This window comes from Schistocerca gregaria, chromosome 11, assembly GCF_023897955.1.
Source record: "Schistocerca gregaria isolate iqSchGreg1 chromosome 11, iqSchGreg1.2, whole genome shotgun sequence".
Taxonomy (NCBI): Eukaryota; Metazoa; Arthropoda; class Insecta; order Orthoptera; family Acrididae; genus Schistocerca; species Schistocerca gregaria.
The window spans coordinates 26,127,234-26,147,328 of record NC_064930.1 but is presented as its reverse complement, the minus strand read 5'-3'; the positions used below and the strand labels follow the sequence as shown (position 1 = coordinate 26,147,328).

The window sequence follows — 20,095 nt, the reverse complement described above, 5'->3', positions numbered from 1 at the left end:
ATATAATGCGATAAAATTCATAGAAACACTAATAGGTAAAATAGAGCAAGTAAATATATTTAAATATCTTGGAGAAACTATACAATGGACTGGACTAGAAAAATATGCAGTAGATTTAAGAATTAACAATATGGAAAGAGCATGTGGTCTGACCAAAAATATTTACAAGAAATGTATATCTAGAAAAACAAAACTAAAACACTACACCACAGTGGTGTGACGAGAATGTTTATATGGACCTGAATGCCTAACAATGATCTATAAGATGGACAAACTAGAGGTATTGGAAAGAAGGATTATTAGAAAAATAATGGGTGCAATAAAAACTGCAGATGGTTGGAAAATAAGAAGTAATGAGAAGATCTACAAAAACATAGAGAAAGTATCTGAACTAAAGGCCAAACAAAGATTAACCTTTTTCGGACAACACTAACAAATGAATGGAAACAGACTAACAAAACAAATACTCCTATATTTCTGGAAGAAGAAATCGACAATAGAATGGATTACAGAAGTAAAGAAATAACTAGAAAGAAACAACATCAAAGACTCAGAAATAGCAGAAAGAAACCATTTTAAAAATAAAACACTAAATTGGGAAGGCTTTCAAAGCAGAAGAAATAAAAAAAATCAAGGACAATGTGGACAGAAGAAAGGAAGAGACTTAATGTGGAGAAAATAAGGGAATACTGGAAAAATAGGAAACAACACCAAAGGAAGAAGTGGAACTGAAGTTGTCAACATGATCCTAGTTGGTCAATATGACTGTAAAAAAAATTATTTTTGACACGTTGTGACATATGATAATCACAAGAACACAAGAATATGTTCAGTTTTATTGGTAAATTGGATCAAAATTTACCATTCCTCATTATGACCACAGCTTTCAGCACATAACTCTGAATTACAGAAAAATCACACAATTTTCATATATACACCATAAAAGGAAACAAGCCCTCACATCACTACACTAGATGAAGTATACATTTACTGATTAATTTCTTATGAAGTATAAGTTCAGTTCATTAATACACGTTCCAACTAAATTACTGGTGCATACATTTCTACAGTGCCCATTTTATTCATTTGAAGAATCTTCACAAAAACACAGTAGAGTATCAGGGAAAAAATTTAAAAAGAAATGGAATTTGTAGGTCACAGATGATTTCCCCCCCCCTCCCCCCTGCCCCTCCCACACACACACACAGACTGATTACTGGGTAGTTATAGGAGATACTGTTAAGTACAGAAGCTAATATTCTTACCGTGAATTACATTCATAGATGCCTGTTATGAGTGGCTCATACAGACGTTTGTAGTTGTAACCCTCTTGGCTGAACAGCATATTTTCTGGGTTATATTTAGCTCCTTCCATTGTAAGCTGCCAACAAGTACATTTTTTCTTGTCCTACAAAATAAGAGAGTTGTGAAACAATAATTATTAATGTGAAGGAATGAATTTATTTACTGAAGAACAATATTTACAACAATTTACATTTTTTCTTGTCCTACAAAATAAGAGAGTTGTGAAACAATAATTATTAATGTGGAGGAATGAATTTATTTACTGAAGAACAATATTTACAACAATTTATGAAATGGCAGTGTTATCACATAACAGTGTTGCACACTCCCTCACACACAGGTGGTGTAGTCTTAACAGTCCAGAGCACAACAATATATGGCAGAAACTTTAAGGCTGTTGAGAATAATAACTCATAACAAACTGACCTTGTTATATTTAATTTAAATGTTTTTGTGAAATGTAAAATTACTAGGGGACAGAATGGCTACCCAGTACTTATCTTCACTTTTGGAACTGTTAATTTCTTCCTCATTGTGAAAAAATGGACACATTGAGAAGATTCTGAGGGAGGGCAGCATTATTAGGACCCTAAGTTGAGATGGTTTCAACTGTTGTGTGAACAATGAGAGTGCAAGATAAATGGGGAGATGTCAGAGAATGGTGGAGGTCAAAGAAAGCACTGTGCCAGCTTCAGTCTGGAGATGACAAGGTATGACATAAAGACGGATTAAAAGAGAGGAAATGCATAGAATTAAGAACCAGGATGCTAAAGTAAAAGTATACAGGAAAAACTAGGGGAGGGGGGTTAATTAAGAAGGTGAAACAGCAATATACTAAATAATGAAATTAACCAATTGGAAAGAAAGAATAGGGGTTACTGTTAATGGAGGTTGAGTCAACACAGACAAGGATGATAATATTCCTTTTGATTTTCTCAAATCTCTGTGGGAAATTGCATCCAGATGACTGAAGTCAGTGTGCATGATCTGTCACACAGGACACACAATCACTGGACTTTAGGAAGAGCATCATTCATACAATCCTGAAGATATCAACAAATGGTTAACACAAGAGCTACTGCAGTGTCAGCTTGACAGATCACCTATCCAACTTGCCAACGAGATATACGGAAGAAGGGAAAGGAAAATTGAGCATCTGCTAGATGAAAATCAGTTTGGCTTTATGAAAGATGAAAACACGAGAGAAGTACTCCTGTCATAAAGCTCCAATATGGAAGCAACTGCTGGAAAAATTGAGACACTTTCACAGGATTTGTTAACCAAACAAACCATTTGATAAAGTAAGGGAATGAAGTAAAGATAAGTGTTCAGATCAAAATGGGTGTAATGTAGGGATGCAGTCTGTCTTCTCTATTCAATCTGTGTACTGGGGCAGCAATGAAGGAAAATAAAGGAAGGTTCAGAAGTGGAATTAAGTCAGCTCTTAATTACTCTTACTATAGCAATTTTTCCCCTTCTCAAGGGACACCATCTTAGCACAGCACTGTCTGTGCAGGCAAGGAGGATTGTGTGCTCTTAATCCGCAGAGCTATGCCGGTGGTAGCGTAGCTGCCAGCAGGGTTACCCATGCCAGACAGGCCAAAGGGGAGGAGCCAGACAAAGTGCCTGTTGCATGTGCTATCCTACCCTAAGCCTATCCTTTTTCCTTGTCATTTTCAATTTGCTACAACACAGGGCAGGGAGGGCTCTAGAGGCATGGTGAAGCCAGTCTCCCTAAGGGAGTAAACCTGATACAAATTCAGGTCCTCCAGGTTGGGGGTTGATCATGGGGCTAACAACCCCATATCGGGCAGCGGGGGATAACTCGTTGTTCAGCAACCAATTCAGAGAGAGAACCAGACTGTCCCAAACTTATGACAACCAAGGCATGTCAAACAGCAACTATTCTGGTATATCAGAACATGGAATGGAAGAAGTACCTTTCAGGTGGGAGCCAGTAGGAAGCTCGAGGAAGAATTATTGAGGTACCAAATTGATGTTGCAGCATTGGAGGAGATAATATGGAACCAAATAGAGGTGGTCGATCTCCAGCATTGTACGTTGATCGATAGCAGGGAAGAAGAGAATAGATTGGGAACAGGTTTTATGGTAAAGGAGTCCGTCAGTCACGCCATGGTAAAATATGAAATAATAAATCCCCAATTATGTCGATTGAGGCTGAAACTAAATTCTCCAACTTATCACTGATTAGTGTGCATGCACCAATGGAAGATGTAGCTGAAGAAGAGAAAGAAGAATTTTCTGAGAAATTGGAGCAAGTATATGATAACCTGCCAAAGTGTGATGTCAACATTTTACTGGGGGACTGTAATGATAAAGTAGGTAAAGGAATCAAATAACAATGGTTGGAAACTGATTGAATTTGCTTTTAGCAAAGGACTAGTGATTAAAAGCATGTTTCCACACAAAGACATTCATAAGGAGACTTGGATATCACCAGATGGGTTGACGAGAAATCAAATAGATCATGTACTGATAATGGACAGCATGCATCTATTTTACATGTGATTAGCCGCCGAGGAGCGGATATTGACTCAGACCATATTTTGGTACAAATTAAAATCTTAGAAAGCATTGCAGTTAAAGCCAGAAGGGCTGGGTTGGAGAAAAGTAAGGTATACAATGTGGATATGCTCAAAGATCAGAAGAAGAAGAAGAAAGAGTATAGGAACAAAGTGCAAGAGAAGCTGCAAAAGATCAGCAGCATGGAGGGAAAGGATACTATGGGAGGAAACAAAGATAGCTTTAAATGCAACAGCTGAAGAGGTACTTGGAGAAAGAGGAAAACAGAATAGAAACACATGGTTTGATGAGATGTCAAAGGTGCTAGATGATAGAAATCAAACCCCAAAAAATTTTTTACAGAGACCTACACAAAATGATATGGCTATGTTTAAAGAGAATAGAAGGGTACCTAAGAATTTAGCGCAGAGTAAAAAGAGACTAGAGGAAAGACAAAAGATGGATGAAATACAGAAGAACTTTGAAAATAAGCAGGGGAGGAAATCCTTTTATGGGGTGGAACAAATAAAGAGAGGATGTCAACCAAGGGTGGACATGCTGAAAGATGAGACAGGCAGTTTGATAATTGGAAAGGGAAAAATAATAGAAACATGGGCACAACATTTTGAAGTGTTACTGTCAAACACACATCGTAAATAAAGAAAGAAATGGAGGGTCTAGAGAAGAAACTGAAGAAGAACAAAAGGTGGCTGGAGGAGATGATGCAGCGGACACAGAACCGACATTGATAGAAGAGCTAAGAGTAATTATAAAGCAACTTGGGAATAATAAAGCTCCTAGACATGACCTGTTAATGGCAGAAATGATAAAACACGGAGGTGAAATATTAGTATGGAGGATACATAAAATAATTACCATGGCCTGGAAAACAGAGAAAATGCCAGAGGACTGGACATTAGCAACCATCTGCCCTATACATAAGAAAGGATCACGCATGCAGTGTAAGAACTATCGGGAATATCTCTGCTTAGTATCATCCATAAAATCCTTTCTATGGCTAGAACAAAAATAGTAAGTAGAAGAGCAGGAAAGATTCTAGGCGAGTACCAGGTAGGTTTTGAGGCCGGGAGGTCTATGGCTGACCATATCTTTACAGTACATGTGATGCTGGAGAAGACTTACGAATACAATGTAAGATTGGAACATCTCTTTATAAACCTTAAACAGGTCTATGACAGAGTTAAAAGATTAGCACTGTGGGAAACAATGAAGACATTCAAATTTCCTATGAAGCTAATAAAATTAATTAAGATGACCCTGGAATACAGCAAAAGCCAGGTTAAAGTTCAGGGATGTCTGTCAAAATCATTCCCAACAGAAGGACTTAGACAGGGAGACCCACTATCACCATTACTATTCAACCTGGTATTAGAGAATGCAGTAAGATCAATAACCACAAATGCAGTAGGCAATATTTACAATAGACTTTTGTAAATCTTAGCCTATGCAGATGATGAGTAATAAGTGCGAGAAGTGCGGGGGCCTCACATCAGCCTTCAAAGAGTTTGAAGCCACTGCCGAGAACCTTGGTTTAGAAATTAGTGAGGCAAAAGCTGAGTTTATGATAACAGAGAGAGAGAGAAGAAACACAGATGTTCTACAGTTACAAGGGTACAACTTTGAATGAGTAGATAGCTTTATTTACCTTGGCTCAGTAATAACATCAGAAAACAAAGTGGAGGCAGATATAACAAATCGAATTAAGGCTGCTGACAGATCACATAAAGCACTATATACCATGCTCAAAAGTAAGAACCTAAGTAGGAAACTAAAGCTGACACTGTAAAAAACAGTGATCAAATCAGTTCTTGTGTATGGTAGCGAGGCATGGGTACTGACGGAGGCTTTAGAGAAGAAACTAAATATATGGGAGAGGAAAGTGCTTAGAAAGATTTTTGGTTCTGTAAAAGGTGAGATATGGAGAATTAGGACTAATGAAGCAGTAAGGGCTCTGTACAAAGAACCTGATTTGGTAATCTCAGTCAAAATGTTAAGGCAAAGATGGTTAGGACGTGTCCAGCATATGACAGAAGAAAGGCTCCCAAAGAAGATGATGATGGGACATCCTGGTGGTAGAAGAGGGAGAGGACAGCTGTGTGTGAGATGGTTGGAACATGTGAAAGCTGACCCGAGAGCAGTGGGAGTGAGGAGGTGGCACAGGCGTGCTGAAGGCCAAGACAATCTGTGATTGAGGAGGCCAAGGTCCTCAGAGACCATAGTGTCATGGAGTCAGTCAGTCAGTCAGTCAATCATGGCAATAGTTCCTCCCTCTCCATTTTTGTTTGTTCCTTGTCTTTTTCCTGCTCTCCTAGCTTCTAATTGCACTGTTCATTTAACTTCTCATTTCTCTTCCTCTTAAACCATCTTCACTTCTCATTCTGTCCTCCTATCCTGTCAGGTATGGAGCTGGCACAGTGCTTACAACATGCTACCTTTGCCCTCCTACTCTCCTTCCCCACTTGTCCTCACAAAAAGTGGCTCTCTCTATCTGGTATCTTGTGTGTGGGTGAACCAGTCCACCTTCCAAACCTTCCCAAGATTCCCCCCTTTGCTACATGAGATAGGAACTAACAGTTATAAAAGATAGGTGTTATTTCTACTGTTAGATGAGACTATTTCCACTACACTGACTTCCACTTGCACTGGCCAATCATTATGTTACTTAGTGACTTTGCAGTTTTCTAAACTGAATTTTTCATTTGATAATATTTCATGTGTTACTCATGAAAAATATACATTTTTTCAGTATCACATTGGGATGCTGTATCTGTGGATACCACCTCTCATATTTTATTGGAAAGACTTCTGTAAGTATGAATTTGTGTTGTGATGCAATCTGTCCTACAGCAGTTCAATGATTATCTGAGCTCCATCAAAATTTTCTTATTGGACTGACACTTCTACACTGATGTGTATGTGACTACTCTACAACTCACTCACAATCGTTTGGCAGAGAGAGTATACAGAACCACTTTCAGACTTTCTGGAGGATAAATTTGTAGATTAAAATTACATGAAAAGATCTTACTGAAATGAAAAATGCCCTTCTTTTCATAAGTGCCTTATATCTGTGATCCTCTCTCCTTTATTTTGTGATAATACAAAATAAACTGCCCTTCCTTGAACTCTTTTGATGTCTTTCATCAATCCTATCAGGTAGTGGTTGCATACTGTGCAGCAATACTCCAGAAGAGGATTGGCAACTATAGCATAGCACCTTACTAGATTTGTTGCACCTTCTAAGAGTTTTTCCTTCCCCATAACATTTCCTAGATGATAGTACTGATTTAAGTTTTTGTAATTGTAATTCCTTAATCCCTAAATATTTAGTTAACTTGATAACAATTTAATTCATGTGATTTATTTTGCAACTACATTTTAATTTTTTTAACACTAATGTGAAGTGTGTACGAGTTTTTACTGTTTAGGGTCAATTGGTACTTTCTCCATCATACAAACTGATTTAGACAAAATATCTGCAATTCATCACAATAATGGAAATTTTTGGATGGAGCAACAGGTAAAATAAGGAAAAGGCAACTGCTCACCTACACTGCAGTGAAGCATAGACACATATAACAGGAAACAACACTCAAACTAGCTTTTAAGCTCTTACTCTTTTTCTAACAAAAGTACACAAACTTGGGGAACCACAGATATAAAGTTGGGTTCATGATATGACTTCTTGTTAACTGCTAGAGTTAATGACATATGACAACTACATTCAATTTAAGTGACGCAAAGTTAAGTTCTGTATGTACCCATTTCATCATCCACTTATGTTCTAAAACTTGCATCATGAGAGAAAACTCTTAGCAACAGTTATGTGTGCATAATATTTATTGTTCACAACATTAGTTACTATTCTGCATGAACATATACTTATTTACAACATTTTGGTGTTCCTCAGGTATCTACTTTAGGTCCAGTCCTATTCAAACGGTATGTAAATGATTTCTCAAGTTCTCTTGACAATAAGCAATTGATCACAGCCTACTTGCAGCAATACATAACTTTACTGAAAAGGCAATAGCTCACTTTGAAAGAGTAAACCTAAAAGTAAACATAGAAAAAACTAATAATATTCATTTTAAACCAAATGGTCCAAACAGACAAAATTCTGTGATTGATGAAATTCTACCAAAAACCTGTACAGCTTGTAAATTCTTGAGATTATGCTTAGAAGATTGACTTTCATGGAAGCAGCAAGCTGATTATATATATAGAAAGATAACACCCAGTCTACATGTATTAAGAAGGTTATCACCATATCATAATTCTGAAACACTATGGACTGGATGTTATGGATTAGTGTACCCTTTCTTGTCTTATGGAAATAGTATGGTGGGGTGGGACATGCCAACCTAAACATGAAAAGAGTTACCATACTGCAGAAGTGAGCCTTGAGGATCATTGCAATAGTAAAACCAGGGACTTCTTGCAAACCCTTATTCATTACACACAATATTCTCACAATTTATGCCATGTATATACCAGAAACTATAATGCCAACAATGAGTTAGAGGGGCTGGCCAGCACTTACCTCAGCTCAGTACAGCCGATAAACAAAAAACAGAACCGAAAATGTACGTTTCTAGCTTTAGGAACAAATGTTCCTTCATCAGGGAGGAGAGAGGGGAAAGAAAGGGACGAAGGGAAAGTGGATTCAGTTACTCACAACCCAGCTTATGAAGCAACAGGGAAAGGAAAACAGGGAGGGTAACAAGGATGGAGGCATGGTTGTCAGAGGGAAGCCAAAGATATTCTACTGTAAGTACTGTGCCAGCTTCAAACCAAAGAGGATGCATACAGAAGTAAAGAGGTATATAGTATAAAGATAAATACAACTATATAGGATGAAAAGATGTGTGAATGGCTAAAGAGGAAAGGGAAAGAGGAGAAGACTGAAGAGTAAATAGGAGTGAGGTTGTTTAACGGAGGTTCAGTCCAGGGGGATGGCAGGATGAAAGGATGTGTTGGAGTGCAAGTTCCCATATCTGCAGTTCAGAGGGACTGGTGTTGGGTGGGAGAAGCCAAATGGCACATACAGTGTAGCAGGTTCCTAGGTCCCTAGAATTATGCTGGAGGGCATGCTCTGCTACTGGGTATTGGACATCTCCTAGGCGGACAGTTCGTCTGTGTCCGTTCATGCGCTCAGCCAGTTTACTTGTTGTCATACTGATGTAAAAGGCTGCTCAGTGCAGGCATGTCAGCTGATAAATGACGTGTAGTTTCACACGTGGCCCTGCCTTGAATTGTGTATGTTTTACCAGTAGCAGGACTGGAGTAGGTGGTTGTGGGGGCGGGGGGGGGGGGGGGATGCATGGGGCAGGTTTTGCAGTGGGGTCAGTTACAGGGGTAGGAACCGCTAGGTAGAGAAGGTAGTCTGGGAATATTGTAGTGTTTAACACACCGTCACGTGGCTTACGGCATATGGATGTAGATGTAGATGTAGATGTAGATGTAGATGTTACAGAGGTTAGGGGGGTGACGAAAGGCAACTCTGGGTGGTGTGGGGAGAATTTTGTCAAGGGATGATCTCATTTCAGGGGTTGACTTGAGAAAGTCATATCCCTGGCAAAGCAATTTGTTGATGTATTTGAGGCCAGGATAATACTGGGTGACAAGGGGGATGGTTTTGTGTGGTCTGGGGGTAGGAACATTGTTGTTGGACGGGGAGGAATGTATTGCTCGGGAGATCTGTTTGTGGACAAGGTCTGCAGGATAGTTATTGGTGTTCGTCACTGGAGCAGATACGTTTGTCGCGAATACCTAGGCTGTAGGGAAGGAAGCGTTTGATGTGGAATGGATGGCAGCTATCAAAGTGAAGGTACTGTTGTTTGTTTGTGGGTTTGATATGGACAGAGGTGTGGATGTGAGCTTCAACAAGACGAAGGTCAACATGCAGGAAGGTGGCTTGGGTTTTGGAGAAGGACCAGGTGAAATTCAGATTCAAAAAGGAGTTGAGGTTATGGAGGAAATTAAGGAGTGTTTCTTCACCATGCGTCCAGACCACAAAGATGTCATCCTCCCGAGGGATAAAGGCTCCACCAATGTGGTGCTTGACAATGTGGAGTATGTGGCAGAAGGACTGCGTCAACTGTCCGACACCTCAACCTACAAAGCTGTTACCCAGGATCCCTCCCACCCAACATCAGTCCCTCTGAACTGCAGAAATGGGAACTTGCACTCCAACACATCCTTTCATCCTGCCATCCCCCTGGACTGAACCTCCGTTAAACAACCTCACTCCTATTTACTCTTCAGTCTTCTCCTCTTTCCCTTTCCTCTTTAGCCATTCACACATCTTTTCATCCTACATAGTTGTATTTATCTTTATACTATATACCTCTTTACTTCTGTATGCATCCTCTTTGTTTTGAAGCTTGCACAGTACTTACAGTAGAATATCTTTGGCTTCCCTCTGACAACCATGCCTCCATCCTTGCTACCCTCCCTGTTTTCCTTTCCCTGTTGCTTCATAACCTGGGTTGTGAGTAACTGAATCCACTTTCCCTTCTTCCCTTTCTTTCACCTCTCTCCCCCCTGATGAAGGAACATTTGTTCCGAAAGCTAGGAATGTACATTTTCGGTTCTGTTTTTTGTGTATCTATCGGCTGTACTGAGCTGAGGTAAGTACTGGCCAGCCCCTCTATCTCTTTTTTAATATTTGTTTCACATCTTTGCATGAGATTTTCCATTAATCATTTAAACTATAATGCCATTAAAAGAAGACACTAAGATCGCAAAAAGAAACATGGATGTTCACAACTGTAAAACAAGGCATAGAAAAGATGTTTCATATGGTTAACAGAAGATTAACTTTAACAGAAAAAAGCCCCTCTATCAAAGGAACTGTTTTTAATAACTTGTTCCAAAATGAAGTTAAGATATTGGCAGGAGATACTTTTAAAAAATGTGTTAAGCAGTGTCTTACCCAAAAATGCCCTTGTAACTTTAATTTCTCATGAATTGCAATATAATAAGAAATAATGTAAACTAAAAAAATGTAATTGTAATAACTTTATACTTAGTTGAAAACGCACATGCATATAAAATTGTGTGTTAAGAGAAATAAATTAAATTGAAAATGGATAAGTTCTTTCCTACAGGACCAGTCAGGTTCTGCAAACTTAAAATCATAAAATTAAAATATACTGTACATGAAGTTGCAAATATAAGACTTGTTTTAGCTTTTGAAAAAAGAATTCTGGTTAGAATCCTCCCTGTGAGATCAAGGTGCTATATGACCCTGGAAGATCAGGGATCAGAAATCATTAACTCATGGAAACACCACAGGAAGGAGTATATGCACATTTTTTTATGAAGAATTAACTACAAGAAAGCTCTAAGAAATATATTTTTGTGGAGCAAAAGGCTGTTTACAATTTGTACAGAATTCAGATAACAGTTATAAGATTTGAGGGGCATGAAAGGGAAGCAGTGGCCGGGAAGGGAGTGAGACAGGGTTGTAGTCTCTCCCCAATGTTATTCAATCTGTATATTGAGACAGCAGTAAAGGAAAGAAAAGAAAAATTTGGAGTAGGTATTAAAATCCATGAATTAGAAAAAGAAGGAAAATATGATTTGATGTACAAAGAAGCAATGAATTTGACATTCAGGGAAAAGAGATACAACAATCGACTAAAGAAAGTAGAGGCAGCAGATGGTAAAATGGTGAGTGAACCACAAGAAATAATGAGAAGATGGGAAGAATATATAGAATGGCTACACACTGCAGACAGTCGACCAAGTGAAGAAGACCTTGAGATAGAAGAAGAAGAAGAAGAAGAAGAAGAAGAAGAAGAAGATGATGATGATGATGACAAAGGAAATGCAATACTAACTAGTGAGATTGAAGAATCTAAGGAGATGAAAAATGGAAAGGCAATAGGAATTGATGAGATTCCTGCTCAACTGTTAAAGTCACTGGAGAAAGAAGGGAAAAGGGAGTTGATTGAATTGTATAATCAAATATACATGACAGGATAATGGCCAAAGGACTTTACAGAAAGTATCTTAATACCTATAGAAAAGAAAAAGAACAGCAAAAAGTGTGAGGATCATAGAACAGTAAGCCTGATATTGTATGCAGCCAAAGTCTTGCTGAGGACACTCTCCTATATGGAAAGCTGAATTGCATAATAGGAGATGAACAATTTGGTTTCAGGTGAGGAGTGGGTACTAGAGATGTCATTGGGCTAATGAGAGTGATAGGAGAGAGGTACATTATATATCTGGAGGAAATTATCAGTAGAAGTTTTGATGGAAGGAGAGGAGTTAATATAGGGGTTTAGAGGGTGGAGTGAATAAGATTTGCAGACGGCATGGTTGTGATGGCAGAGAGTGCATGAGAGATGGAACAAGTGTTAGATAATCTAAACACAAAATTAGAAGAATATGGACTGAAGATTAACAAGAAGAAAATGATAAGCATGGTAACTGGAGGAAAGGGGAGAAAATGCCATATGAAAATAGAGGGAGAGGAGATAGAGCAAGTGAATAATTTCAATTACTTGGGAAGTGTAATAATGGATTATATGTATTGCTCAACAGAAACTAGGAAAAGAATTGCAATGGCATAAGGAGGATTCAAGAGGAAACAGAAATTATTTTGTGGACCACTAAACAAAGATCTGAGGAAAAGACTTGCAAAATTTTACATCTCGAGCATTGCCCTGTATGGTGGGGAGATCTGGGCATTGAGGAAGGAAGATGAAAGGAGAATGTAAAAAGTGAAATGAGAAGACCAAGTAAAGAATGAAGAAGTATTAAGAAGAGTTGGAGAAGAAAGATACATGCTGGAAGTCATAAGAAAGAGAAAACGGAACTGGATTGGACATTATTTGAGGATGGACTGTTTATTGAAGGAAGGAATAGAAGGAATGGTGGAGAGAAAAAGTGGAAGAGGAAAAAGAAGATATCAAATGCTGGACAATATAAAAGGAGACAAATATTCAGAAATGACAAGACTGGCTATAGACAGACAAAAGTGGAAGGGCTTAACCCATGACAATACCTGCCATAAAGCAGAATACCATACTGCTACTACTATGATTATTAAAATATACAAACTTATCAAATTAGATGTTAATATAATCAATTGCTTTATGTTCATCAGATGTACCACAGAAAACAATCTTGTCCTTTGGTTGGGCTTCTGAATGTCAAAGAACCATGGCCCTGAGTTGTCAGCAATTAGACAAAAATAAACTGAGCCAGGCATCTATTGTTTATTGAAAATTATATTGTATTTGCAGTGCTTCAAGTAATTTGGGGAAAAATACAGAGCAGGTACCAGCCCTTTACAGACACCAACAATGTCTTTCTTACCGATACAAACTTCTATTCAATTACACGAGGCATTTAAGTGTTTGCTATATAATAAGTTCACTGGTAAAACAACTAAACCAAAAACTCGACTGCACAGTCTGGCTCCAATTGCCAGAGACTGAGGTCATGTGTGTAAAAGTTGCATTTGCATTGTGTGTGTGTGTGTGTGTGTGTGTGTGTGTGTGTGTGTGTGTGTGTGTGTGTGGTCTATTTTCGACTAAGGCCTTGTTAGCTAAAAGCTCATTTTGTGACAGTCTTTTTGTTGTGCCTATCTGTGACTCAGCGTCTCAACTTTACAATATAAGTTGGGCTCCAGAAATCCACATGGTATCAGATTAAGCTAAGGTTGTTTATTACTTGCTATGTTCTTTCTCCTCTGTTGTACTGACCTGCTACCATTCTCCTGATTCAGGCTGCTGGCAGATCATCCTAATTCCTGAATACTGTTGTTTCCCTGAACCCTTGTTTTTTTGTGTGTAAAATAAATGAACCCATGGTTCTGGAAAGCAGTTTTATCATGTAGATATTCAAATGAACAGTTACTATCATAACAAAACTTCTTATTGATGTTTTGATTTGATGTACAAAAATTTCCACATGTCACCTTCTTGGCACAAACTGTTTGATTGTAGGAATAAACAGTTACCTACACAAGATTTTTCTGAATGTCTAAATGTTTTCACTTTACTTTCCCATCACCAATTCTTGAATTCACTACATGAAGGACGAGTAAGTTATAAGAGATAGAGTACAAACCCGGACTGGGAAGAGAGATCAGCCATGTCCTTTTGAAATCTATTCTCTCGGAATTTGTTGTAAGCAATTTAGGGAAACCATAGAAAAATTAAATCTGAATACCTGGACTGGAAGTTGGACCACGGTTCTCCAAACTATGAGTCCACTGGTTTAACCACTATGCCATTTTTCTCTGTTACAGTATATGACACTGTTTAAAAAAAGGGGTTAACACATTTATTGCACATATGTAAATTATCCTCCCCCATGAACCATGGACCTTGCCATTGGTGGGGAGGCTTGCATGCCTCAGTGATACAGATGGCCATACCATAGGTGCAACCACAACGGAGGGGTATCTGTTGAGAGGCCAGACAAACATGTGGTTCCTGAAGAGGGGCAGCAGCCTTTTCAGAAGTTGCAGGGGCAACAGTCTGGATAATTGACTGATCTGGCCTTGCAACATTAACCAAAACGGCCTTGCTGTGCTGGTACTGTGAACGGCTGAAAGCAAGGGGAAACTACAGCCGTAATTTATCCCGAGGACATGCAGCTTTACTGTATGATTAAATGGTGATGGCGTCCTCTTGGGTAAAATATTCCGGAGGTAAAATAGTCCCCCATTTGGATCTCCGGGCGGGGACTATTCAGGAGGATGTCGTTATCAGGAGAATGAAAACTGGCATTCTACGGATCGGAGTGTGGAATGTTAGATCCCTTAATCGGGCAGGTAGGTTAGAACATTTAAAAAGGGAAATGGATAGGTTAAAGTTAGATATAGTGGGAATTAGTGAAGTTCGGTGGCAGGAGGAACAAGACTTTTGGTCAGGTGACTACAGGGTTATAAACACAAAATCAAATAGGGGTAATGGAGGAGTAGGTTTAATAATGAATAGGAAAATAGGAATGCGGGTAAGCTACTACAAACAGCATAGTGAACGCATTATTGTGGCCAAGATAGACACAAAGCCCATGCCTACTACAGTAGTACAAGTTTATATGCCAACTAGCTCTGCAGATGATGAAGAAATTGATGAAATGTATGATGAGATAAAAGAAATTATTCAGGTAGTGAAGGGAGACGAAAATTTAATAGTCACGGGTGACTGGAATTCATCAGTAGGACAAGGGAGAGAAGGAAACATAGTAGGTGATTATCGATTGGGGCTAAGAAATGAAAGAGGAAGCCGTCTGGTAGAATTTTGCACAGAGCATAACTTAATCATAGCTAACACTTGGTTCAAGAATAATAAAAGAAGGTTGTATACATGGAAGAATCCTGGAGATACTAAAAGGTATCAGATAGATTATATAATGGTAAGACAGAGATTTAGGAATCAGGTTTTAAATTGTAGGACATTTCCAGGGGCAGATGTGGACTCTGACCACAATCTATTGGTTATGACCTGTAGGTTAAAACTGAAGAAACTGCGAAAAGGTGGGAATTTAAGGACATGGGATCTGGATAAGCTGAAAGAACCTGAGGTTGTACAGAGTTTCAAGGAGAGCCTAAGGGAACAATTGGCAGCAATGGGGGAAAGAAACACAGTTGAAGAAGAACAGGTAGCTCTGAGGGATGAAGTAGTGAAGGCAGCAGAGGATAAAGTAGGTAAAAAGATGAGGGCTGCTAGAAATCCTTGGGTAACAGAAGAAATATTGAATTTAATTGATGAAAGGAGAAAATATAAAAATGCAGTAAGTGAAGCAGGCAAAAAGGAAAACAAATGTCTAAAAAATGAGACCGACAGGAAGTGCAAAATGCCTAAGCAGGGATGGCTAGAGGACAAATGTAAGGATGTAGAAGATTATCTCTCTAGGGGTATGATAGATACTGCCTACAGGAAAATTAGAGAGACCTTTGGAGAGAAGAGAACCACGTGTATGAATATCAAGAGCTCAGATGGCAACCCAGTTCTAAGCAAAGAAGGGAAGGCAGAAAGGTGGAAGGAGTATATAGAAGGTTTATACAAGGGCGATGTACTTGAGGACAATAGTATGGAAATGGAAGAGGATGTAGATGAAGATGAAATGGGAGGTAAGATACTGCGTGAAGAGTTTGACAGAGCACTGAAAGACCTGAGTCAAAACAAGGCCCCCGGAGTAGACAACATTCCATTAGAACTACTGACGGCCTTGGGAGAGCCAGTCATGACAAAACTCTACCAGCTGGTGAGCAAGATGTATGAGACAGGTGAAATACCCTCAGACTTCAAGAAGAATATAATAATTCCAACCCCAAAGAAAGCAGGTGTTGACAGATGTGAAAATTACCGAACTATCAGTTTAATAAGTCACAGCTGCAAAATACTAATGTGAATTGTTTACAGACGAATGGAAAAACTAGTAGAAGCCGATCTCAAAGAAGATCAGTTTGGATTCCATAGAAATGTTGGATCACGTGAGGCAATACTGACCTTACAATTTATCTTAGAAGAAAGATTAAGGAAAGGCAAACCTACATTCCTAGCATTTGTAGACTTAGAGAAAGCTTTTGACAATGTTGACTGGAATACTCTATTTCAAATTCTAAAGGTGGCAGGGGTAAAATACAGGGAGCGAAAGGCTATTTACAATTTGTACAGAAACCAGATGGCAGTTATTAGAGTCGAGGGACATGAAAGGGAAGCAGTGGTTGGGAAGGGAGTGAGACAGGATTGTAGTCTCTCCCCGATGTTATTCAATCTGTATACTGAGCAAGCAGTAAAGGAATCAAAAGAAAAATTCAGAGTAGGTATTAAAATTTATGGAGAAGAAATAAGAACATTGAGGTTCACCAATGACATTGTAATTCTGTCAGAGACAGCAAAGGACTTGGAAGAGCAGTTGAACGGAATGGACAGTGTCTTGAGAGGAGGATATAAGATGAACATCAACAAAAGCAAAACGTGGATAATGGAATGTAGTCGAATTAAGTCGGATGATGCTGAGGAAATTAGATTAGGAAAGGAGACACTTGAAGTAGTAAAGGAGTTTTGCTATCTGGGGAGCAAAATAACTGATGATGGTCGAAGTAGAGAAGATATAAAATGTAGACTGGCAATGGCAAGGAAAGCATTTCTTAAGAAGAGAAATTTGTTAACATCGGGTATAGATTTAAGTGTCAGGAAGTCATTTCTGAAAGTATTTGTATGGAGTGTAGCCACATATGGAAGTGAAACAAGGACAAAAAATAATTTGGACAAGAAGAGAATAGAAGCTTTCAAAATGTGGTGCAGCAGAAGAATGCTGAAGATTAGATGGGTAAATCACATAAGTAATGAGGAAGAATTGGGGAGAAGAGAAGTTTGTGGCACAACTTGACCAGAAGAAGGGATTAGTTGGTAGGACATGTCCTGAGGCATCAAGGGATCACCAATTTATTATTGGAGGACAGCGTGGAGGGTAAAAACAACAACAACATTTGCTTTTAGCCAGCAGTTGAGTAATGTGATACCCACATTTCTTCACATTGCTTGAAAAGTTTTAAAGAGAATATGATGAATCTTGCATGCCAGTTTATTACTGTGGATGAGTCTTCATCCCATAAATGAGACAGCAGTCAAAACATTGATGCAGGATGTCTTCCACCAACACAGCTGAAGTAAGTTGTTTTCTGGCATGCAAAAGAAAATCAATACACTAAAAATAGTAATTGGAAAATGCCGTTGAAGTGTTTTTGACAATCATGGGGAAAAAACACATTACAACAGAAGAAAGCATACTGACTCTGACCGTATATCCATTTGGAAATTTAAAACATGAGAGAATTTTAATAATTAATATCCCTCCTATCAATCAAATTTGGAATCTATGGATTTCCACATGAGAAATTTTTGTCTCAAAATAACTTTGACATGTGACAGCTGTAGAGAATATTTTGCACACAATGTTACAATTGCACATCAGGGATTGAATCCACTCATGAGAAAAACACTGGCTAAGGGCAACACTCTAAAAGAGAACTCAATGAAAATACAGTTTCCTTTACTACAGTTTCCCACCTAAATAGCAAAAATGCTACTAGAGAGAATGAGGAAAATTAATTCAATGAAACTTCATGCAACATTATGATTATATTGTTAAATAGTGATATCTGTGGTCAAAATATAATGAACATTTTTTGAATGGTGATTATTGTTACAACAATTCAGTGGTACTATATACCAAATTCACCATCCTTTTTGAATGGTGATTATTGTTACAACAATTCAGTGGTACTATATACCAAATTCACCATCCTTTCACTGTGCCTAAGTAACTGTAATTTGAAAATAGATTAAATGTGACAACCTAAAATTGTGCTTTGGCATGGACCATGAACTTTGATACCCATTGTTATAGACAGTCTACAAATGAGTCAACCATCACATCTTATGATGCCAATGATTTATTGCACACTTCTTTCCATTTCTTCCAGATTCATGGAGGCTTTCCCATGATTGTGTGGTACTGGAACTTCTGGGATACCATATATTGTGCAGGATCAAGAATTAACAATAACTTTGAGACTTAATCTTTTTGCTGCTGGCAGGATACTTGGGGCTTGGTCCATTGTGAGATGCTAGTGGCAAGCTGAATCTATTACTAATTTTTTTATGGGTGTTCAAGTGAATTGATTCACAAAGTGTAGAGTGTAAGTCAGGTATCTTAATTTTAGTGCCAACTTGACTCACCATTTCTACTCACCACAGATTATGAGCACACAAAATACTCTAAAAAATAAAAGGATTCCATCTTGAAATGAAGCACACTACAACTTATAGGAAAATGTGGTGCTGAATAGATGCATATGAACAAATAAATTATTTAGCTTGTAATACTGCTATCATTATTCTTCAAATGTGGAATTCTGATATATGAAAACAAGCACACTGTCTCTTCTGTGCTCCAGCTACGGAGTAAAGCTTAAGGCCTACACAATCTTAATTTTGACTGAAATATTGTATCAACTGCTCTGAGATCTATTGCAAGGGGTAAGCTTTTATATAACCTTAATACCTTGCTGACTATTCCGTTATCCTTGGCTGCATGAGCTGAAATTAATTAAAGTCCATAACTTATCAATATTTGCATTAAAATATTAGTGAGAATGATTCTAATTAGGTTTCACATTTTAATGCTTGAGATCAAAGCATTTACCCTTTCTCAAAAGCACTTTAATTAATAGAATATCTTTAACTCTATACACTCAGAAGACTGAATGACTCAACTTGATAACAGCATCTGTGCCTTTATCACCACATTAAGTAAGCCTCATGATTCACTCAATGTGTTACAAAAAGTAGAGGGGTAGTCAAAATCTTCTTATTGAACAGTATGTAATCTGATTCAGCCAGCCTCTGACATTTCTAGGTTGCTCCAGTTTGAAAACTGTTGAAGACATGTTGCATAAAATAAAAGTAGAGCAAATCATTTATAGCACATACCAGGCAGTCATCAGTGCAGTCACAGCATGTGAGAAATTCTGTGTCTGTTTCAATGTATGTTCCATTTGTAGGCACATATTTGGTGACATACATAAATTTATCTGGTTTCCTTGAGTCAACTGTATTAATACAGGGAACAGGAACAGCTTCTACTCCATTTGAGATATCCTATCACAAAGAAAACAGTCACTGTTGTTTATTAACTGCAGGAAAAGCAAATATTTTCTGAAAATCAATCTGTCATTAGTATTTGTCATGTCAACACAACTGGTTCAGAAATAAGAACAGCATTCTAAGTATTATATCAGTTTCCACATCATTATAATTTTGAAAAAAAAAGAAAAAAAAGACATAAGAAAAAGATATACATTGTCAGAGAAAATGCATATTGAAATGAGAAATTCTTCAGAACTTGACCAACCTATGGGTAAACAGTTTAGAGCTATTAGTAAATTATTACATATATCCCCAAATATTTCCTTAGATTATGGTCACAAGATTCAATTGTAATTCACAATTACAATATGATTACAATTACAATATGATTATTAGGGCCTGGGAGATAACCTGGGGAAGTCGCTGCTACAACCTTGTCACTGGCTAAAAATAGGGGTGAGATGTGAATACAAGAACTCAACAAGAGTGTTCTCTTAGCCTCTCTCACCTCAATTCTCCACAATCCTGCCTACACGTAGTGCCCCTGTTAAGCTGAGCAACCCAGTGGAAGGCTGGGTAATCAACACCAGCAGGAAACTGGGTCAGTGAGCCAACAG

At 38.2% G+C, this 20,095-nt stretch overlaps 1 protein-coding gene across 6 annotated transcripts in view; it reads right to left on the bottom strand.

Moving 5' to 3' along the window:
- LOC126295317 (histone-lysine N-methyltransferase eggless-like) overlaps window positions 1-20,095 on the bottom strand; it is a 337,334-nt gene that overhangs the window by 61,013 nt on the left and 256,226 nt on the right. For all 6 annotated transcript variants that reach the window (XM_049987773.1, XM_049987771.1, XM_049987774.1 and 3 more), the window contains 2 exons: window positions 19,323-19,490; window positions 1,266-1,408 (listed from right to left, as the gene is read on the bottom strand). In XM_049987773.1, coding sequence (XP_049843730.1) covers window positions 1,266-1,408; window positions 19,323-19,490 — 311 coding nt within the window. The remainder of the gene's footprint in view (window positions 1-1,265; window positions 1,409-19,322; window positions 19,491-20,095) is intronic.